At 40.6% G+C, this 24,087-nt stretch overlaps 1 protein-coding gene across 4 annotated transcripts in view; it reads left to right on the top strand.

Annotated features, from left to right (window-relative positions):
• The window catches only part of EXOC4 (exocyst complex component 4), a 398,652-nt gene that overhangs the window by 188,720 nt on the left and 185,845 nt on the right, over positions 1-24,087 (top strand). For all 4 annotated transcript variants that reach the window (XM_048925488.1, XM_048968403.1, XM_048967537.1 and 1 more), the window contains one exon: positions 6,913-7,009. In XM_048925488.1, coding sequence (XP_048781445.1) covers positions 6,913-7,009 — 97 coding nt within the window. The remainder of the gene's footprint in view (positions 1-6,912; positions 7,010-24,087) is intronic.

Raw genomic sequence — 24,087 nt, 5'->3', positions numbered from 1 at the left:
GCAGCAGTAGTTAGAATCATAGAATCATTAAGGTAGGAAGATCAGTAAGGTCATCTAGTCCAACCATCAACCCATTGCCACCACTAAACCATGTCACCCAGTGCCAACCTACCCTAGTTGTGTAGTGCTGTCTCCATAGCAATTTGTGATGAAGAGCACAAAGAGAACATAAATAGGAGTAGGCAGAGCAGTCTGCTTAAAATAATCCACCAGGTGCCACTAGAAATGAAACCTCTCATTTTTTTCTCTGCCATCTTAGATTGGTTGGCATTTGAAGGACTCTCCAGAAGAATTTTGTATCAGTTACTTATAAACAACCTTTATTGTAGTATTTGTAATGTTGAGTTTCAGCTCCAGATGCACTGCTGGCCCCATAACTGCTGGTTCACAGTAGTCCAACAAGGAGGGAAGAGAACATGGCTCAGAAACAGAAAGCATTAACCTCACACTGACCTACACTAATGGAGAATTGTTGTGTTTCAATGCTGTCTGTCAAACAGAATTTTAAATAAAAGTATAAGGCTTCAAATATTGTGTTTGCTCAAAGGGAAGGGTCTTTGGATTTGGAAGTTTCCTGGTTATTTTCTGTAGGGCTGGCATCAAAGCACAGAGGCAACTGGGCACTTTTGGGCCTACTAGTAGGTGCTGAATATTTTTTCCTTTAAATAGTTCTTGGCTTTGAGGAGAACTTGCCTAAATTCCATCATACTACTTACAGGATTGCTGGTCTAGGTGCTTGAAGCACTCCCAAATGCTAATTTAGGGACGCTAGATTCTTCAGTGGAAGGATGAAAAGTTGGGTCTGGAGAGCAGACCTGATCCTGCACCTTCCCTTTCCTCATCCCTGTAGGAAAGTTACTTGTCTTGTTTCTTAATATGCAGAGCAGCAGGCTCTCCAAAAGCAAGTATCCTAAAGTAGTTTGGAAAATGACCTGAATGCAGGTAGGTTTGATGACTCAAGGCATGTGAAAGAACTATGGAGAAGATAATCGTGACTGTTTCTTTATATAAAGAACTTGAAGATAAATACCAATCCATTGACTCACCGCTGTGAATCAGCATAGAGAAAACAGAACGTGGTGCTCATGTGTGGCTTTTTAAGGAGGTGTAGTTGGGAGACAATTGAGCCCTAATGTACAGAAATGAAAAAGCAAGAGACTTGGTTTATATAACCTCATACGTATTGTTCCACAGTAGCGCAGATCAATTGTTCTTTTCTATTGAGCTCTGTTTTCTAATAACCTGCTTTGCTGTCTTCGGGCTTTCTTTCCTTTGATGCTAAATGAACGTTTTTATTTCCATACCCTGAAGATGATATGCAGGTAATAGCTATTCTGTTGATCTCCCAATAATCAAGAACTTTTGGGAAGGACCATAACACCCGATCCTTTTCTCTTATCAAAATTTGCTCTGATGCTTAGGATGGAGGAGGTGGCATTGATTAGCAAGCTGTGTTGATTGCTTGATTGTTGTGGCTTCAAAGCCTGTTTTTTTGATTCTTTTTATGGCTGCATAGATTAACGTGAAGTGGCTTGCTAAGAAAGGCACTTTGATCACAGAGAGGTGCAGAAGAATTGTTCACTACGTGCCTGGGACTTGTTTAGCTGAAAAGTTTGCAGTCGTAGAGTAGTAAATGAAGTTGTCCTGTGCCAGTGCAGTGGAAGGGGAAGAAGTAACTGGGAAAGATCTGACTGCATTTGCTGACAGCACTCAGGGTTTTTGGGTGGCTGTAGTTTCCATTGAATCTTGGTTGATATTTACTGGATGTTTCAGGAAGGAAATTACTTATTCACTAAATGCAGTGAAAATCTTTGTTGCTGATAGGATTTAAAGTGCATTTTAAGTGTTTTAACACAGATGGTGGTGAGGCACTGGAACAGGTTGCCCAAGGGGGTTGTGGATGCCCCATCCCTGGAGGCATTCAAGGCCTGGCTGGATGTGGCTCTGGGCAGCCTGGTCTGGTGGTTGGTGACCCTGTACATAAAACCAGCTGATCATTGTGGTCCTTTTCAACTCAGGTCATTCTGTGGTTCTATGATTCTATGATTCTTTGTATTGGGGCTGAGGGTGAAGTGCTTTAAGACACTTACCTCCAAAACAGTTTGGTAAGGTGTTATAGTGCTCTGCAGTGATATAGAATATAGAAAATATATGATATCTCACCTTCTAAAAGTATGCTTATTGAGAGGCAAACAGAGCTTTCCATTGCTTTTGTTTTTGTTTTTTCATTGTTTGCTGTTATTGTTTTATAAATTGATAATACTTTCTTCTTTTAATTTTTATTTTAATTTGATGATAGGGAAGTTAACCTGACAGATGTGGAAATTACAGGATGTCTGTGTAATTCTGACCCCTCTCCCTGCTTCAATCTTCTCCCATCATATGACAGTCCATGGTTATAGGAGGTAATCATCTCTGTGTTAATTGCATCAATTGCAAGGTTGTGGGTCAGTGCAAGGAAACTCCATGCAGTGTGTTCCAGAGCTTTATCTTTAAATGAGGAGACATAATTTGTGTGATGTGCTGCATCTAACTTAATGTCATCATTGCTGCTTCGGTGTACAAAATAGATACAGGAATACTAAAGAAGCTTAATGCATTTATAAAGCACAAACTGAGATGCTTTCTGAGGAACCCTGCTAATCCTTTCTGTTGTTACCATGTGTTTTCAGTATGTTTTCTGAAAAGAGTGAACTGGGTAAGTGCACACGTACTTCAAATGGTGGTAGACAGCTTTGAATAACTTAATGGCAAAAGGAATTGACCAGGCAAAAGACTGGTTAATTAAAAATAGATAGATAGATAGATAGATAGATAGATAGATAGATAGATAGATAGATAGATGAATAAATCTTACTGCTGAAGACTGGTTTCAGTGTTTGTGTTGACTTAATGGATCAGCAAAGCATGATCTTCCTGGAAAATTCTATGGATTTCTCAATGTTGTCACAAATTTGCAATGTGTTTTATTGACTTCCTTTGGTGCTCATTAATAAAAATGCCTTCCTTCTTCACCCTTTTTTGCTGGATAGAACAGAATGCTGGTTGTTGTCTCTCCTGTCAGTCTTGAGAAGGATCCTTGCACTTCTCTCTGATGAGAACACTTGCCATCATCACTTTGAGATCTCCTGTGTGCATAGGTGGCATTGTCCCTGAGAGGTACCATGGCTGGTGTTTCTCCCAGTAAAATACAAACAGAATGGAGAACTGGACACAACGTTCGTGTTTGATCAGACTTTATGTGCATGCAGGGATTCTAGCTTTCTTGGTAATCTTACATCCTTTTTCCTGCTGAAGCACGAAGCTTTTGGCTCCACTTCAGAAGCGTTCAACTGTGTTCCTAATGGACCAGTCTGACTCCCACTCACAGTGACATTCAGGTGGGCACACTTCATTGCTAGCACAGCATGAGGATGCCATTAACTGTATGACAAATTTTGCTTCACCTCCAAGTTTTTCTTCTTTTTTTTTTTTTGTAATTTATTACCAGGCAGATGAAATCAGCAAGCTGGTGCTCTTAACAAAGAACAGCTACAACAGTAGTACTTTGTGACAGCTGTGAAACATTTAGGCTTTGTTCTAGTGCCTGTGACACACGGCTGTTATAATTTCTTGCCTCAAACTAAAGAAAAACCCTGCAGTCCAAATGAAGGAGTTGTGTAATGTGGTGTTGCTGAAGCAGTGATGTATGCTCAGTCCCAATGGTTGTTGGAGGGCTGTGTGCATCGTGATGTTGTACATCAGTGAGCGTGGATGGTTAGTCCTGTAGTCAGTGCTTACACTGAGCTGTCATGACTTAAAGTTGGGCACTTACAGCTTAAAATCTTCAGTGCTAACTGGGAAGTGGGCTTTACAGCTCCTTTTCCTTCGTGCAGTGGAACGTTTTCTTCCCTTGTAGTCTGCTCATGGGGATATGGCATTTATGTGGGACAGCCCAGCAATACTCTGTTTGCTTACTTAGCTTATATTTGATCCATGTACCGTGCAAACTGCCTGTCTGATAATCATTTTGGTAAGGAACCGAAGAAGGGGTGTTTTTCCCCATTTCCATTATTTCCTACATGTTTTTCACTGGAACAGGCTGCTCAGAAAAGCTGTGGATGCCCCATTCTTGGAGCCATTCAAGGCCAGCTGAGCAGACTGATCTGATGGTTGGCAGCCCTTCCCATGGTGGAGGGACTGGAACTAGAAGATATTTAAGGTCCTCTTCAACCTAAGCTATCTGATTGTTTATGATTCTCTGCAGCCAACTGGTACAGAGCCCTTGATTTCTTCTCAGGTTGGATGAATGGCAGTTCACCTCCATGCAAGAAATAGAGCAAACGAGTAAGGATGGAAAGATATTAAGAGTGTGTTTCTATGAAAGTACGTCTTAGGTCTGCAGCTCAGGAGTTGGTCTGGGACATGATCTGCACCAATGGGGCTGTGCTCATGTTGGGCTGCATAGGTATAGTGAAGGATCCTTAGGGTTGCAACAGCAGCATCGAGAGATGTAAGGCTGCTGATGTTAACAAGAACTCTTGCAGTACTGTGTTGTTGGTATTTACAGGGTATCATTGGGGATAAGATTTGCATCTCAGTGGTTGGATGTAGAATATTTTACTGCAAACAGAATTTATTCTCCATGTGGCATACGGAGCATTCATTATTATTAACTGAAAGCTGAGAGCGGAGAAGGTAAAAAAGCAAATTTTTCTGTCAGTGCTGGTGTTCTGTTCTTCTCAAATCTTACCTATTGTGACCAAATAGATGAGATATATGGCTTTATTCCTTGCTATGGAGTTCATCCCAGTCAATAATATTGATTAGCACAGGGTGGCTTGGTGTAACAAGAATAACACCCCTTCCTTAATTTGAGCCTGGATTTCTCGCTTCCTGCCTCAGTAGTTCACGCTTGGATGAATTCCTCAATATGTCAGCTTAGACACAGATCTTCCCACCCCTGGAATCGCAGAGTCTGACGTTAATAGGGGAAATGGGTAATTTTCTTTTCCTACAACTTGTGCCCAACTTTTTTCAATGTTGAATGCCTGAACTTTTTTTCTTTTTTTTTTTTTGAAGCTTTCTCTAATTGCAGTCAGTGAAGTGTTATAGACTGCTGTTCCTTTGTATTTCATGAATCCTTATGTCGATGTGGAGAGCATCAAGAAGGACCGTGTCCCTGCTGCAGTGTTTGTATGGGGAGTTTTAGGTTGGGTATTAGGAAGAAAATCTCAGAAAGAGTGGTGAGGTATTGGAACAGGCTTCCCAGGGAAGTGGTGGAGTCACCATCTATGGAGGTGTTCAGTAAAAGGGTAGATGTGTCACTGAGGGATGTGATTTAGTGTGCATGGTGATGATGGGTTGATGGTTGGACTGGATGATCTTACTGATCTTCCCAACCTTAATGATTCTGTGATTCATCTATAACCAACCCCCAAATCCAAACACATTCATGATCTTGTAACAAGATAGAACAGCATCCAAAATGCATCGGGTGGTATCTGTATAGGTAAACTTCCCATGGTGTAGTTAATAAGAACAGGGAGCTTCTTTGCTTTGCTTTTGTTTCTCTTGTTGACCTCAGCCGGTTGATTCGTCTTGTTTCCTGTTTTCCTTGCCCAATCCACAGGGAGTTTAATATCTTCACCCTCACTGGGGCACAGAAACAACACCTTTGAGTTTGCATCTGCACTGTGAGTTCTTGTACAGAACAATCCTGACCTGGAGGGACCGCTGTAGGGTGTGAAAGAATTGGTGTCAGTGACCGGCTCAGTCCTTGGGCATTGCTGTGAAGTTGCTAACAGGAGAGCCAATTAAATCAGCTCATTAAGGTGTTTTTTTTTGTTGTTGTTGTCGTTTGTTTTTTTGTTTGTATTATTTTTTATAGATTGTTTGCAGGTAATGGCCTAAAGCACATAAACTTCTCTTTGAGAAGAGAATTGGAGGCACTTAGTAGTTGGTTTTGTTCCTCCTCCTCTGCCACCTTCCAATTTGAAGACATTCTTCTTCTCATTTTAAGGCAGAAGGATGTCAGGGTCAAAAAATTCAATAATCTGTTGGTGTTGTTATGATTTCAAGTACTTTGTCATTTTCCTGCCTGTAAAGTTATCATAATAATGTGATTAGGTTCTGTATTTAATTATTATTCAATCATTAAAGGGGAGTTCACATGCAACATAAAAATGGCTTAATGACATTTGGGATAGTGACTTTGCCCAAGTCCAAAAACAGAGTTGATAGGGTTATTTGTCAGATGATATAGGCAAGAAGATTGTCTGAGCTTTGTGATGAGAGAGTTTGACCAAAGCTCAGGGGCATTATATGATGAATTTCTGCTAATTTCAGGATCATGTAATTTTTTTTATGCTAATGTGAGAGGCATCTGCCCTGTTCTTTTAAAGTGTGTTCTTCTGTAAGAGTAAGGAGTGGTCTTTGTTGCACTCAGGAAATGCAAGAGTTCTGGGAGATGTAGGCTAAGTATTTGTCTTCCTCCTTTTTTCTATTTCAATATCCTGATTTAATGTATCTCGCTGTTAGGAGCTGCTGGTGGAAGTGGCTTTGCTTCAGCTGCAGTGACATGGAGATGGGTGCTTCATGCCACTTGAAACCCTGCAGTCTGTGCTCAATGTGTATAAATTACTCTCTGAGCTTATCTGACTTCCCAAAAGCATACCAAGCTCAATATATCTGTTTTTCCCATAGACGAGAGCCTGTTTGTATGCAACTTTTGTTTGGGCAATGGGGACTTCTGCTGGGAAATTACAAAGCTCAATGTAGGAAATGGACTCTGAAGAGCCCCAAATGGACTCTTGAGACTAGTGTTAAGTGTAATGACACTTACAGACAAAGCTAAATCTCTAATTATCAGTTACTATCTGAAAATCAAGGGATGTTCAGATTCTGTCGAACAACTTCTGTATTGTTTTCCAGGAGGACCAGATGATAATTTAATCGAAGGTGGAGGATCCAAGTTCGTCTGCAAACCGGGAGCCAGAAACATCACCATCATCTTTCACCCACTCCTCAGGTAAGTGAAGCTTTCCACGTAGTTCTGCTATGAAAATAATTAGGATAAGTAGAATTAACCCATTTTATTTATGGGCATGTTGTGACTTCTGAGATAACACTCCCCAGCACCATGTGTGTATTTGTGGCTTGTGGAGAAGCTTTTGTGCACACATGTAAAAAGTAAACACCAGTTGGGTGTGTTGCCAATGCTTGTTTCATCATTGTCAAGATTAACTAACACTTCAGGTGGAAATGCTTGCCTAGGTGACCCTTTCCATTGAACAGTGTCATTTATTATTGACCCAAGCTGGGAAGTTTTTAGTTTCAGCCTGTCACAAATTGTTTATCGCTCGCTATTATGCTTAAAAAGTCAGAAGGATACTTTATGAACTGCAAGGTAAGTTCGTTCCTTGATAAACAAGTGTGCTCTATGGACTGAAAATTAAATGTGTGATGTAAAGAGCTGTGCCAGTTGCTAAGATCATAGAAATTCAGAGCTTATCAAGGATGGCTGGGATTTCAAACAAGTCTGTAATAAGTCTCCTCTCACCAAGTCATTCACTTCTGATGCTTTAATTTTGCTCTTTTTAACTTTGCAATTTAACAGTACGTTTTCTTACTTTTGCCAGAGTTAAATAATATTAAATTTTTCTCAGTTGATGTCAGTCTTTCACCTCTGCTTGTTCCTTGCATGTCACACACATCCTTCCCTATTCACTGCTTGCACCTTCAAAGTGCATTTCCCTCCTTTGCTGTTTGTATTACTCACTGTCATGATTCACTGAAGCAACAGGGCGTTCTTCAGCACTAAAGCCAAGCAATAATAAAATAGTAATAAAGATAAAAAAGTGGAATCTGATCCTGAGAGCAAGAGTATTCTGAATGTCATCTTGGTAGCTGAGAACTTAGCTGTTGTTACTTCTTGGGACGTAAAAATGTGGGGGGAAAGTACATTAATCCCTCCAAATGCATATTTCTGATGTCATGACATCAGATATTGGAGTAATCTTTAGAACAGCACCAGTTTTGAGGACATATTACAGTTTGTTGGCTGTTTCAGATCTTTCCTTTACAAAAGGAAATCGGCGTGCTCTCTATTTATTGCAAGATGCCTATAATGATAATTTCATAAGCACGTTTTATATCAACACCAATCTCTTTTAAATTGAAGGAAACGTGCTAAAAATTACTTTACTGGAACATAATGTTTATTTTTCAGCTATTTTGTTGTGAGAAAAGAAGGAGTAGTTGATGGGATGAGCTGTTCAAGACAGCCACTAGGACACAGACTTCAGTCTCTTCATTTCTAACGAATTTGCAATCTTCTTTCAAGCACAGAGTGGGGTGGGAATGCTCTTCTTTTTATTGATGAGTTGTTCCACATTGATTTACAAACTGGTTAAATACTTTCTTTCCATTTTTCTCCCTGCTTCGTTTCTTTTTCTGTTTTGGTTTGGTTTTTTTTTGCCATACAAGTCAAACACGAGTGCTTTAAAAAACATTTCTTACAAACACTTCACCTTCGATACCAGCTTGCAAGATATGCAGCAGAATTAATGTGCTTCATAAAAAATAGTTACATCAACATTAAGTTATCTGCCTGCAATATATTTTTTTTTCACCAACCATCTGCAACATCTTAGCTTCTTGAGTGGAGCATCAAGAATGGAATGAAGCGAAAGATAACGCTCCATGACCCAGCTTACCTTTTTCTCACTGTTGGATGGGGTGAGTTTGGGTTCAGGTCAACAATGTAGAAACTTTACAAATGTGATTTTACTTGCCTTAATCATCAACAGAATAAATATTTTACAGGTGTCCTTACAGTCTCAGTTTTAACTTGTGATCTGCAACTTTGGCAGCGTATTTGGAATGAGCATAGCACTGGATTTCTTTCTTTCATAATTCCCTTCGTGGAATTCTCTTCCTTTCTTGTCCAGAGAGATTGTGGATACTTCGTGCTGAAGGTATTGAAGGCCAGGCTGGACGTGGCTCTGGGCAGCCTGGTCTAATGGTTGATGACTCTGCCTGTGGCAGAGGGACTGAAACTGGATGAACTTTGAGGTCCTTTTCAACCCAGGCCATTCTTTGATTCTGTGATTCTGATGGGAGTCAAAGCAGTGACTATCCTACTAGCAAACTGGCTTTACTCATTGCTTCCTGTTAAAATTGTCTGTAAGGTGCTGCTTGTCACTTGGAAATGCTGAGTATGGAGGGATTTGCAAAAATATTGACATGTGCAATTATTTCTGTCCATTGCTTGTTGGTTAAATCTTTGTCACCCTTTTCTTGATGTTATCATGTTAAGTGTCAAGGTCTCCAGGAGGTAATTGCTGCAGAGGTGTGAAGTTCTCACTTGTTTTATTTTCCATTTGCTTTCAAGACTTCTTACGGCTACTCTCAATCGGCTTCCATCAGTGTCATAGGCATGAAATGAATCTGTTTTGAATTCAGAAAGATCAATATTTTATTTCAAAGTCTTTTTTCTTATTTCTGTCGAGTTCACATAAGTATGTTGGCAGAGAAGTTTTAACACCATACAACCTAGCTGATTTTGTTAGGAGCTCAAGGGCTTCTAGTGTTGGAAAGGGTCCAGAGGAGGGCCACTAAGATGACTGTAGGGCTGGAGCACCTCCCCTATGAAGACAGGCTGAGGGAACTGGGCTTGTTCAGCCTGGAGAAGAGAAGGCTGCAGGGTGACCTCATTGTAGCCTTCCAGTACCTAAAGAGAGCCAACTCTTTGGAAGGGTAGATAATAGAAGGACAAGGAGAACTTTGAAGTTGGGGGAGGGAAGATTTAGATTGGATGTCAAGGGGAAGTTCTTTACAGAGAGAGTGGTGAGGTGCTGGAACAGGCTGCCCAGAGAGGCTGTGGATGCCCCGTCCATCCCTGGAGGTGCTCAAGACCAGACTGGATGGGGCTCTGGGCAGTATAATTCTGCACAGTGCAGTAAGTTTGGATGGAGAGTTGTAACCAAAGCATTCATATTCATCAATTTGAATTCATCATTTTCGTACTACTAATATGAAAAGGTGTCATTTTCTGTTGCATCAGAGTTGCACAGTCACAGAGTTCATTTTTTTTTATTATAATAGCCTTTTTTGGATCCTTTTTTGTTTGCAAGATGAAACTGAGCTTGGCTTCAGACCTTTCAGAAGAATGCAGGAGTCAGCAGGCACTCCAAGGGCTGTACGTTGCCCCCATGTCTCCAGTAAGGGACCTTCTTTCAGAGAAACTCTTACAGCCACGGAGAGTCGAAGGGCAAATAACACACAAGTGGGTTTCAAAGTCTGCCTTCCCCTGAATCCAGTTAGAGCAGTGAGCCAGCACTGGGAAATGAGTTGTCATGCAGGTTGGGAAGTGTATCCCTTATTTCCACTAGGACAATTGAGGCTCACTAAGCCCCAGATTAATTACCAGGATTTAATGACACCACCACACACATAATAGATGAATAGTGAGTTTTTGCAAGACAAGTGGGTATTCTAGCACGGATGATTCCTGGGAATAGATTTTACTAACTACATATGAAAACTAATTGTGTTTATAAATTGAAGAGAACCGCACATCTGATTTTCCTTAATTACATGTTGCGGGAGGTGTCAAAGTATAAAAGTTACCCAGGAAGTCCAGTTGCTTTTTTCATCCTTCATTGCTAACCAGCATCTGCTTGGATCGTGGCAGCGTTGGCGTTATTGGTGTGTGGATGAACGTCTCCCGTTGGAGGATGGATGCACGTGGGACCAAGGTTGAAGCCCTGACGTTGTGGAATATGGAACAGCCTGAGCGATGTCTGTTGTAACATTTGTCTGGTGGAGGGTTTTTTTCCCGTTGTTTATTTGTTTCATCTGGCGTTTGAAAGGCACTTGGCTCTTCAGGGTAATAATCATTTTACATATGCTTTATAGAGTATGTTTATTACCAGACAATTGAAGAACAGATGTCTGCAGTCTTGAGGCTTAAGGGGGAGGGGCTGGAGATGGAGGAGATGATGGCGTTTTGAATCATGAAAGCACTGCTGGTGCTCATGCAGTTGAACATTGTTTGGATGTTGGGTATTAAAGCCGCGAGGGGATCCGTTTATTAATACCAGCCACACTTCATTAAGATCAAGCAGCAATTAAAATGATTGTAGGACAGCAGAGAAAGCTCAGTGTTCATTGATTCGGAAGAAGCAATCACTTCTGAGCAAAACTGTATCCTTGTAAAGAAGTGCTCTGGAAGGGCTGAACTGAGCAGTACAGCAGTGCATTCTTTACCAAGTGGGAGCAACTGCACCGTGCCAGCAGTGTTCTGCCTTTGGTTTCCAAGCCTGGACAATAAGAAAGTGAGAAACAAAATGTTGATTTATTTGCAAACCAAAACAAAAGGAAAAGAGGAAGAGGGGTGTACAACCAATTGGACTCCTGCTGGTGTTGTTTGAGATGCTTAATGCTGAGGTGTGTGGGCGCACCGAAGCAGTGCAGGGTTTGTTGGTTCCTGGTGGTTTGGACTGCTCAGAGGTAGGGCAAATAGAACAGTATGCAGGCAGATCTAACAATTCATGGATTCAGTCTAACAATTGCATGGATTTCCTCATTTCAATTTCCCCATTATTTAAAGCAGCGGCTTTTCAACTGGTAGCATCTTAGGATGAGGTTTTTTTTAATGCTTTCATTTGTGCTAATGGTGAAAAGAGTGATTGCTCTTCTTATAAGTAAAATGAATGCTGCAGGGGAGTAGTGATGGAGAAGAGTAATTTTCTTTTGCTGCTTGTTGATACCAGTCTGCTCCTCGCCAACTGGTGGCAATCTGCTTGCCAGTGTGGAAGGTCACATTTCAGACTCCACTGATAACCTGTCCTTGGGAGGGAGGTGCTCAGTGTATAGAATATATACCCAGCTACATGTATGTTAGCAGTGATGTTGTAGCTTTCCATACTTCAGAAATAATTGTGTCAAGCTACTGTTTAATTCAGGATATGTCAAAATCGAAGGTGCCATGTTTAGAATGTAAGTTCTCTGTTTTCACAATGTTGGGAGGAGGTGGCAAAGTCACCATCAGTTCCTATGGGGCATATGAATCCTTTGGTCTTTGTGAGCATCAGATGCTGTTGTGGTTGAGCAGTGTTCATATCTGCATACCTGTAATTGAAATGAATCTGTGCATATAATTGAGAACAGAGGTATGTCATCGATAATCCCTTTTGTTACTGTCACATTTTTACAGCTGTAGTAACAGACAACTCATGTGCTTTTAAAATCTGCTGTAATACCTCCTAGTGGTATGCTGTAAAATTAATGCCTGATACTGTGCAGAATGTGTTCTTTTGTAAGCAGAAGGAGTGTGTGAATTGGATTAGCTCATTCGTTGCTTGAAGTATGTTGGGAGTGTGTTAAATAGCACCAGGGTTGGTAAGAAAAATGCGTGGCATTTTATCAGCCTAAGAGTAATATATTGTTATTGAAGTAGGTGGAAAATAATCTTAGGGCACAGATAATGGTAAATAATGAGAGCTGATGTTTTTAGCGCTTTGAAATCAAACCCAGAGTACTCAATTTTCGAGAAATCAATAGTGACTCAAGCTAGAAGATGAAACTTGTAATGCCGACTCATTAAAGTCTGTATTTCCAAAAGAATAATGTTCAGAGAAGGAACAATCAGATGTAAATTGGTTACGTACACATTATTCGCAAACTTTTAGTGCCAGTGGCCTCTTCAAAATGAAACTGTCCAGATGTCATGAATACAATTTTTCTTAAGTCTTAGAGTCGAAAATACCCCTTATCTTCAAAGAGATGGGAAAATATCACACAGCTCATCTGAGTCTTGTTTCTGCAAGAGAGGCAGGGTCCTCCTGCTGAGTCAGGGAGACAGTGCTCTGCAATGCAACAAGGCAGATGGGATTCAGATCAGTAGATCTCAACTGCTGCTTCTCATTCTGGTTGGGCTTGATGATCTTAGAAGGGGTTCAGGGGAGGGCTGCTAAGAAGGTCAGAGGGCTGGAGCACCTCTCCTGTGGAGAAAGGTTGAGGGAACTGGCTTTGTTTAGCTTAGATAAGAGAAGGCTCCAGGGAGACCTCATTGTGGCCTTCCAGTACTTCAAGGGACTGTATAAACAGGGGAACAGTTGTTTACAAGGGTGGATAGTGACAGGACAAGGGGGAATGGTTTTAAACTGAGACGGGAGGTTTAGATCAGATATTAGGAGGAAGTTTTTCACCCAGAGGGTGGTGACACATTGGAACAGGTTGCCCAAGGAGGCTGTGGATGCCCCATCCCTGGAGGCATTCAAGGCCAGGCTGGATGTGGCTCTGGGCAGCCTGGTCTGGTGGTTGGTGACCCTGCACATAGCAGAGGGTTGGAACTGGATGAGCATTGTGTCCTTTTCATTGTGGCCATTCTATGATTCTATGATCTTGAAGGTCTTTTCCAGCCTGAGCAATTCTATGATTCCATGATTCTATGATTATGGTACCCTTAGTCGCCATGCTGCTTAACGTTCCCATCTTTATTTTGGTGTCATTAATGCTCATCCTTGAGCGTGGCAGGTGCTTGATGCAACTTCCCATACATTCTCTGTTTACTTCAATTGACCTCAATTGCAAGCAACAAAATCTTAAGGGAGCAGTTTGACACCCCCTGCTGCCGCTTTCTCTCCCCCTGGTTTAATGAGTGTTTAGCAGACATTTAGTTGACAAGTCCCTTGCTGTTGACATTTAGTACTTTATATCTGTCAACAGCAAGAATGAACGTTTTTTGCAGGCGAATCCTAACTCTTTTCCCTTTGACAAGCTCTCATAAAGTCTGCATCGTTGAATTATAGACACATTTCAGCAAAGCTTGTTGTTGTGACACTGCTAAGAAAAGGTTTCGTTCTGACTGAGGCCATCTCAAAAACAGGGCGCGTGCACAGGAAGAGGATGGGGAACAGCTTCACGTTTTGTGCCTTTTTTTTCTTTTTCGTTTCCCCAATGCCTTATGAGAACTGACAGTCCTACTGTGTGTGTCTGATTAAAGATGACAGTTTATAAAAACCTTAAGGTAAAGGCTGTTCATTTTCGATGACAGAAAATAAAGCAATCTCCCCCCACCTCCCACGCAAACAAAAACTCTTACATGCCAAAAAAAAACCCCAACCTCTTAATATGTGATGCATTGATTTTATATTGTCTGTCAGAGAACATGCTCCAGCAGATCAGTCAAGTTTTGAGTTTTCAAACATGCTTCATCCATAGAGGAAATCAACAGCCTGTCAGAAATTTCACATCTCTGCAGCTCCTCCTTTCTGTCAGATGAAATATAACCTGAAGCAGCGTAGCAATTTGACATTTGCAAGAACTTGCACTGAATAGCTGAGAGCAGCGTTCGTTCATTTCTGTGATAAATAATTACTGCTAACACGTATTATGTTCATCAAGCCAACAAAGTTTTTTTGGCTCATTTTGTACTATAAGCACTGTTTAGGTTTAGTTCTAGCTCTTAACTCGTTTTCATGCAGCATGATTAAAGTTCCCTGTATTGCTGAACACTTATTATTTTCATTGCAGTGTAAGCAGAGATTTAGTCACAGGAATTTTCAATGACTTACTTATTCCTTTTGAATACTGCTTGACAAGACCTGAGTCATGCCTTGACAGCCAGTCTTGAGGTACACCAGCAAACCTTATGAGATCTACTCCTCTGGTTCACTCCCAAAGAGATTATGAGTGTGGCTGGTGGATATAGGTTAAAATTTAGCAAAAAAAATGCTGATTTCATACTATATTAAGAATAATTATGGGGCTTTCTCCAAGTAGAGTTGATGTTGGACTGGAAAAGGGGTATTTTTGACTTTTCAAGCTTATTCTAGTGTAACACAAAAATGGAAGGTGGGCAAAACCAGCATGTCTTACATATGGACCTATGAACATAATGGTACTGTAACTACTGTTTTGCCACTAATTGTGAGATCAATAAGTATAAAAACGTGGATGTATAAACCAGACAATCCAATTCGTACCGATTCTGCTAAATAATTCAATTAGAAATGATCTCCATAAACTCTCTAGTATCTACAGCTTTCTTTGGTGTTAGCTAAGCTCTCCAATACATTGTTCAGGTGAATCATAGCTGTGAATCATCTGCAGTTGATTTACGTTATTGCTAAGTACCATATAACAATTCCTCTCTGCTGATGGGTTTTATTATCATTATTTAGTTCTAGTGTCCAAAATTCCTGAAGTGAATACATAGGCCAGAGCTGATAGTGTTTGGCTTCTGTTTTTGCTCTTTCCATAAGTTGTTCTTAGATGTGATGCTGAAACTCCCAACTTTTTTCTAGCTCCCATTAATACAATTTATAACTTTCCTTTTGAGTCCTTGCTAACAGCTGATGTTCAAAATCCTGTATTCACAGTTACCAACTCGGCTTCTTCCGAGCACCCGCTGGAAAGATGAAATCACTTCTATGAGGATGATGATTTTTTGTAGGTGATAGGAGTTACGGTGATGTGAGTTGGCTGTAGGGAGGCTGCAGAGGTGGGCTCTGTAAGGAGAGGCCAGGACTGCCCCGTGACAGACAAATCCTTTCCCAAACAACTCCAAAATGGCCCCACCTTGGGGCACAGCTGAGCCCATGGTGAAGGAGGCCGTCCCCTTGCTGCCCATGGAGGAACCCAGACTGCAGTAGGTGGATGTGGTCCAAGCAAAGTCAGCCATAATCAGCCCACCACCAGAAGCTCTTCTTGCTGGCAGTTTCTTGGGGCAGTTCTATAAAGGGAGAGATAGATATGTGAAAATGCACTTAGTGATTCCTGGCCAATGCCAGACCTGGTAAGTAGTCCAGGGATTCCTGTTACGTTTCTCACAGCACATCACTAGACCAGGTATTTCTACATCAGAACATTCCTTGCTTGTCAGCCAAGACCTTTGAAAGACAACCCTATTAAACACTTTCCAGTGTATTTTTCCTTCCAGAGTGTACAGAATACAAGCGTATTTTCCCTTAAAAGAATCGAATATACCTGAAATTCTTTGGCTTTTTAAAGCTCTCTTTCCATGTACAGTTTTGTCTCTTAGCTAACATCTGGGAAAAAAAGTTCTCTTTTTTTTTTTTTTTTTTCCCCCATTAATCCATTTTGTCCAACACAAACGTACCAGCTGTGGCTGACTGATGTGCTGCTGGTGCTTCACCCAGGCAGACAAATGAATTGGTGCAGATCATTGTAGTGGGGACCTGCAAGGTGAGGCATGTAAAATGCATTGCTAGCTTTCAAGAGAAACTTGAATCTTGTGTGAGTTCATGCTGGCTGTAAATTATAATCACCCAGTGGCACCTTGTTAGCAGGACAGGTGCAAGAATTTGATGAGAGATGGGGAGTAACCTTCCTTTGTTACCAGAAGGTCATCTTTTCAGGTTGCAGCTGAGAGTGAAGGGAAGGAGCTGGCAGCATGGAAGCATGGACCTGGAATTGTATTTTTATTTTTATGACTGATTACATGTTGGACTGTTATATGCAGCGTTCTGCAGAAGTTTGTAGGTGTTACATCTGTGAAATGAGAAGTTAAATACAACTGAAATGGATTTTACCTGTACTGAAGTTAACATTTTTATTCTGTTTATTTTCTTTTTCTTCCTTTCTCCCCAAGCAAAAGCATGAGCATTGCTGTTCTTAAAAGCCTGCTGGTCAGCAGTTAGCGAAGCTGGAAGGGAACTTTGGGTCCATTTATTGAATTTGAGCTATGAAACTCTTCAAGCCTGAGGTGAGGGTCCCCCATGCAGGAGGCAAGGCTTTTCTGCCAGCTCCCCTGGTGCTGGGGAATGAACTTCGGCAGGAGCTGACACTTACTGTGGTTTTCATTTCAAATGGACTGTGTATTACTCTGGAAAAAAAAGCCTGCAAGACAACACAAAAATGTGGCATAGCTGGCAAAAATAGGAACTAATCCTTCTGTTTCTTAGGAGTGAAAAAAGAAACTTGACAAATTCAATGTTTGCAATCTACTGACGGAAGTTGTTCACATAAGACATCAGTGTGGGCTTTCCCTGGGTGTAATAGAAGGAATCCAAGGATGAAAGTGTACTGTGGTTTAGATCTGAGTTATGATATTGTGATCCTAAGAAATTTAGTTGAGTTCATGTGTTTATGTTCATAAATCTTGATGAATTTTTTTATTGGAGTAGAACCGTTCTGTGATGAAAACTGAAATGGTGACTGCTGCATTTTGTACGTGGTTGTAGCAGCAAAGATATAGAGCTTAGGATAACAGAGCTTTTGGGGCTTCATTTCCCCTATAGAGCAATTAGAGGAACGCACAGCTGAAGGGAAAGGTTTTTAAATTTATTATTGTATTTGAATTTATTTTACGTATATGACATGGGAAAAAACTCTTGATAGTGAACTGGCATTCTCCTTTAAAATATAAAATTGTAAACTTGGGAGAAAGTACAGCAGTTATGAAGAGCACAGAGTTGAATTTCAAACATCTCCAAAGATATTTAAATAAGTTTTTCAGAGTGTTTTGTTTTCTTCTGTCTTATGACTGTGTGCCATGTGCCCTGGGGCAACAGGAGGAAAGTCATTGCCTTGCAGGGGAGTCAACCCATTGGAGAGCATGTTTTTCAGACATTGAGTCATACACAGAATCACTTTTTAGTGGAATGTTCCTCTGGAATTACATCTAAACTTCTGCTAATTTTTATCAATCTGCAAAATAGTCATGAAAAAAAAAATTGCAGGAAAGAAGTGGGCCTTTATTTTGGTTATTTTGAGTCCCAGGCATCTTGAATACCGGCTAGATTACCAGTAATTGCATATGGCGTAACACCACTATGAAGCACTTCTGTAGCTCCTTTTATCTGATAACTTCCAAGTTCTTTATAGACATCAGTTCATTAACACCTCAGCATGAAGTGTATTGCATGGAAATTCTGGCTGTGTGACGGCCAGGAGTGAAACCATTGTGGTTGAAGCAGTGAGCTAAACAGTCATAAATTCTGTGCAGGTTTGGAGTAGGTGGAATGTAACTGAAAGTCATAAATCCCCACTGTTATTAATCAAGGTCCAGACATTCTGTTTCGTTCTAGCTTTGTCTCTCCAGGTTACATTTTTACAAATGGATTTTGCTCTGGAGTGTGCAGCAGTTTTGTGACAGCTCCGTTCATCTGGTGGAGTCCTCCTGGAGCTGAAGGCTGTGCAGGCAGTTTATAGAATCAGTCATAGAAATGGTTGAGTTGGAAGTGACCTTTAAAGGTCGGCTTGTCCAACTCCCCTGCACTGAACAGGGACACCTACAGCTCCATCAGGTGCTCAGAGCCCCATCCAGCCTGACCTGGAGTGTCTCCAGGAATGGAGCATCCACTACCTCTTTGGGCAGATCCTACTCAGTTCATATGTGGGTGATCTCAGCTTTTCCGTTTGAGAACCACATCTGGCACAACGTTGTATGAATGCCTCGTGCAAGCTTTGGGCAGTTTTCTTCTCATCACTGTAACCCCATCCACATTTTCCTTGTTCAGACTTGTCTTTGGCTGTGCTGCATTCTCTACAGATAATTAAAACGGCAGAGCCAAATGCAAGTGCTCTCATACCATGGATTGACACTGCTTAATTACTTCTGCCTCTGCTTTCTCATCAGTGAATTGAACGCATTGTTTATTGCGTATGTCCATTGAGTACTTTGTCATCTGTATATGAATAGCCCTATCAGACAACTAACTGTGGTGCTCTGTGCTGGTTTTGTGGGATATTGAGGCCGGTGGTTCTGCAATCATGGACACACACTTATAGAAGTGTATGGGGCTGAGTTTCTATGGAGGTAGACTTCAATGAATCACAGCTTGTCTGGGTGTTATGGATGTTTATTTGAGTATATGGACACAAAGCAGTAGTTATCTTTCTAGAGAACATCCAGACTGTGAGATGTGACCATGAACTGTATTTTTGAAATAAACTTTTACATTCAGATGATGCTGAAGTTATCAGCGACTGGGAAATTTTGTGAGCCCAATAGTACTGTTTAAGGTTATCACCTTCATTCCGTTTGTTTCCATCAAGCTCCTGGGTTTCTGGTTTTGCTTTTTTTTTGCCGTGTGTGAATGCTAAAAGAAATGTTACAAAATAATGGAAACTACAGCCAACTCTTTTTGAGTCTTCATTGTGATTGAAGAACCAGTCTCTATAATAACAATTAAAGCTAATGGAATAGTGGTACGAAGGACACTCAGTGATGTCCTCAATGAGCGTCGACTGAACAGAAAAGCTGTTCTTTGGATTTAGGTTTTCTTTTAGCAGCCCTAGCTGATTCATCATAGGAGAAAGAGATTCTGGAGAAGGCATGCTCTAGCAGTGCTGTATACTCTGTAAAATGTAATGATGATTGGACACTGGCTGAGGATCCTTGAAGTGACTTTTTTCAGGTAAGCCATTTTCTCTGTAGTGAGACAGTGCCTGTTTGCAAAGTTGAAAGCGACCAAATGTTTACCCTCCATCAGGTCAAATAACATTGCTGAATAAGAACAGATTCCTCAGAAAATGTTACTTGGTTTTGGGATACCCAAGTTGAGACAGATATCTAGTTCAATGGACACAAGATGTTACATCAACGTAATTGTTCCAAATATAAAGGGAAGGTTAAGACCTTCCAAAGACTAAGTACAACAAGAAGGAAGAAAGATGAGGAAATGTCTCATTTGCTTCTTTTCTAATAGATTCCTAGGACTCTCAAGGGGGGGAAGGAGTCATCATTCTGCTGCATGGTGATGAAGATGACTGCCATGGGCAGTTATGGTATGATTGATGGCCAGGCAGGGCATAGATAACAGTGCTGAAACTCAAAACTGATACACGCAGTAGGAAAGTTGGTCTGAAATATTGTAGTACTATAGAAGGGAAGTAAAATCTGTTTCTTTCCCTTCATCTTCACAAAAGGTGCAGACAAGTCTTCAGTCTGGAGCCATTCTTCATTTTGTTTTACAGGGCTGTGCAGTTTATCACTGCAAGTCATTCCTCACTGTGACCATCATCCCTCTTGGTACATAGCACACAAATGATGGTAGTGAAAACAGGCTATGCGGTTTACTCAGAAAGTCAGATTGGGTAAATCAGTAACCTGAACTGAAAGCAAATTGTTGTTCAGAAAGTAATAAAAGTTAATTAATTGGGAGGAGTTTCTAGATTGCTAGTTGCTGTGTTTCGTTAACGTCGTTATTGCTCTCCCTCTCATTTGCTTCTTTCCTGAATTACTGTTCTATCTCTGCCGCAGACAGAATTCTTCCCAGTTGTTTATGACACTTTGGGTAGCTGGGAGTATTTTTTGCTGCCCATTCATCAGGGCCCATCTTTCTTCTGTAGAATTGATGCCAAAATTGTTGCCTATCTGATCCACTGATCAATTCACCACCCTCCACTCAGAGGTTTTTTTCCCCAGTGTCCCTTCTGCTGCTTCTCCAGAACTGAGCATGGGGGCTCCTGAATGGCTTTTCACGTGTGTGAAGTGCACATTTTTCCTTGTATGATGGGGGATCAGTCATGTGCATCCCCCACAGCTCCCTGAAGAAAGAGTTTGGCATCTCTTCCATATTAAAAAAAAATAAATAGGAGTTGTCAAGGACAGAGAACTATTGTTATTGTAAGCAGAATGGGTGCTTATTATCAGTTTTAGGTACGCCCAGGCCAGTAGTTAAGTGTTTTTCTCTGGTTAGCTTGATGAAAGACAATAACGGAATTAATTGCTGGTTGTCATTTGTAATGTAGTATATGCAGTATTTGAGTTATTGTGATAATGCATTGTAATTACCTACCATCAAGTGCTTTATAATGTTAAAAACATGATCTTTGAAGTAATGTAGCTAAGTTCTTTGAATTGAAGGCAATGGTTATTGCGAGTACAATATCATTTTAAAACGTCAATCAAGTCAGGTAAACAAAATGATGGTTGCATGGCTGTTTTTTTTTTTTATTATTTATTTCATATATTCTTCCAGTGCCCTTAAAGCTTCCCAAAAGGTTGGCAGAAGTAGCAACATGCCTGGAGGGCTGATAAATGAAAAAAACTATTTCAGAGCTGTCTGCACACACACCCAGTCTGGAAAGTATTGTGTGTTGTGCATAAAGCACTATCCAGGAAGCCTCTTTGTGTTTAAACCCAAAGGGATTACTGCTCATTTTGCCTTTGCAATGGTACCAGTCAGGAGAGAAAAACTCTGCCCCGAATTCTGCAGGAGAAATGATTGTGCTAACTGGTAGATGGTGTAAAGCTTTATAAAGGCAGAGGCTTCAATTTGCACTTTGTGTATATGCACAAATGAGTCAACAGACGCAAAAAAAACCCAAAACACCAACAATGTGGGAGATTGAAGCACCACATTTGTATGCACTGTTGGTTCACTGCTGTGCCTAGAAAGGAGGAGGAGGGATGGAAAAGGTCTAGAGCCTAATGAACAGTAGTTTGGATCCCAATGACCTTTACCTACTGCTGTAACTCTGATGTAGAACACCCAAATTCCTGAAGATATTTAATCAGCCAAGTTGAATTTTGATGAAACCACACATTACGATCCCATTACCACTGCAGAAATTAATTGTAATTCATGGCAATGCTGCTGATTTGTAAGAATGAAGAATTAACACTGGTAAACTGTCACCTTTTCACATTCATCCTCAGTACCACAAACCATACCAGAAGATAGAAGCATCCCTATTTAGCTGGCTAAGCTCCACACCTACTCACATTTGTTTGTGTATTTATTTGTGTAACAAAGCAGCACGTGGAAAATGAATTAAAATGCCACATGATATATATTTTATTCTCTACCTTTTATTAAGAGATTTAAATTGGCACAAAAGTGAGCATCGTTTTTTCAGCAAGGAGGTGCATGTTCCTTGTGTGTTTTCATGATGGGATCCATATTGCAAACCCTCTAAAATCAAGACCAATGTTTCCCCTGGCCTATGGCGTTTAGTAATTGTTCCTCTAATTTAACAGATGTTGACACCAAAAAAAAATAGGAGAAATTAATGGTGTAACAACAGTGATGCTTTTTTGCTTTAAAAAAAAAATAAATAAATTAAATCTTTTTAATGATTATTTTAAATTCTGGTACCTCAATTAAATGTTTTTAGAGATGTGTTCACGTTCAGTTGACCTAGCCAATTTTATAGGCAATATACAGTATAGCATTTTCCTCTCTTTTTTGTATAAAATCAAACTGGGATAACTGGAGCTGATTCTTGCAGAGCTTAAAAGGCAAAAAACCTCTCTGGATAGAATTAGCATCAGGCACGAGAAAACGATGTCAGTGTCGCCAACAGGCATTTTCTGTGACTTCCTTGTGTTTGGTGGCAAGTCCCAGCAGCTTAACACAGAAAAAAGCCAAATTGTCAGAAGCCATTAGGGGTTGTCACTTCGTAGACCTTCAGACTGGAATTCCCCATTTGGAATTGCAGTGGAATGATTTTCTTTTTGTTGTTATTCTTTAAGTAGGACAATGAGATGTTTTACATAAACTGATGAGATTTAACCCATTCACGGAACCATTAAGGCTGGAAAGGCTGCTAAGATCATCTAGTCCAACCTTCTACTAAAATACTGTTATTTTAGTGAGCTAGCATTTTAAATAAATATAGTTGCTCTGTTTCCATGGGTCTGCATAAAACAAGGTCAGTAGTAAATGATGCTGTTTGCTTCTGTTTATCAATGAGTGTCCTTCCCACAGCTTTATTCCTTAGCTTCTAATTGGCTACCTTTTGATTGCCAATTATGGCAGTTTGATGAAGGAAAGAGAAGGCTGATTAGGTAGGCTATGAAGAATCACTGATGTGCTGTAGAACAGGATTTCCCATGAAGTCTTTCAATCAGCATAGTCCAGGTAGGAATCCTTCATCACTTGTTGTCTCAAAGAACATTAGAATTTGGTTTACCCTTACAGGCTTCTTCAGCCCATGAATTTTCTTTCTCTCTGATTTAGCTGTTGTTGCAAAATCCATCTAGAGCCACAGGTACTGGCAAAGGCTTCCTCCTTCTTTGCTTTCTTCTGCTCAGGGTCCATGTTGTGGTCTCCCTTGGGATATTTGCTGCTCCAGCATAACCACTGAAACCAAAGTCTGATATTAGGGGATATGTGAAATATATTCCCCTTCTGTTCCTTTAAGTGGCGGATTTTGGGAACCTCATTTAGAAGCTTTTTTTCTCCAAATTCTCAGATACAAAGTGCTGCTGCTACCCAAGGGTGTTGATCCTCTGGTTCATAGGGAGTTATTTTTGTAGATGATTTTTTTTTTTTGCACGTAGTCGTACAGAAATAGAAAGGCTTCGATTTGGTTTACATGCTATGAATTCCTAAGTTTTAAAGGATATATTAGTAATGGGTTGGTGCTCTAATTAAGTGCCTAATTATATACAGCTTTCTTTTTTTCTTCTTTTTTTAACACTTTTTTATGGCTTATAATAGCTTTTACTGTAGCAGTCTTCGCCGTGTGTAAAATTTAAAGCATATGCTTGAATTCTTCCATCTCCTGTGTCTTGTCATTGCGATGGTCTTTTTTTTTTATTTAGAACTGATGCAAAACTTCAAAAATAATTGCAGAATAAGAAATGCAGAGTAATTTTCTCAAAAAAGTAAGAAGCAAAACAGCATGAAAATCACCTTGAACTTAGCTTGGAGGTGCATCTGTTGATGTTTTTTGATATCCATGTTATTACAAAGTTAGGGTGAAGTTCCCACCTTGAATGACAGGCCACCCCAGAGAGACCAGCTGTGTCACACACTATTAATGTTCATCATTGCAATGGATATTGTGGTTTTTCCCCTTGTTGAGCTCTGTCAAGGTTTGTCTGGAAGGCAAGAAGTGAAGTTTCAAGCTCAAGGGCTGCCTCTCGAATGTAGCATCTCAAAATCCCTATTAGCCCAGAAGGCGTCCATACCAAATTGTTGGCAGGGAGCACATGACTTCAGTGTCACTTTGGTTTTAATGGGAAATGTTGGTTTATGGAAACAGACGAAGCCTGTGTGCTCTAAGGGACGCTTCCTAGGGCAGGAGTTGGAGTTGGCTGATGCCAGACTGCGTGCAGTGCACACAAGGAGCAATGTGTTCAGATGGTATCCTCAGGCCTTTGCATTATCACAGCTCCCCTGT

This window comes from Lagopus muta, chromosome 1, assembly GCF_023343835.1.
Source record: "Lagopus muta isolate bLagMut1 chromosome 1, bLagMut1 primary, whole genome shotgun sequence".
Classification (NCBI taxonomy): domain Eukaryota; kingdom Metazoa; phylum Chordata; class Aves; order Galliformes; family Phasianidae; genus Lagopus; species Lagopus muta.
The sequence above is the reverse complement of the archived record's forward strand: the minus strand, read 5'-3'. Positions and strand labels throughout refer to the sequence as shown.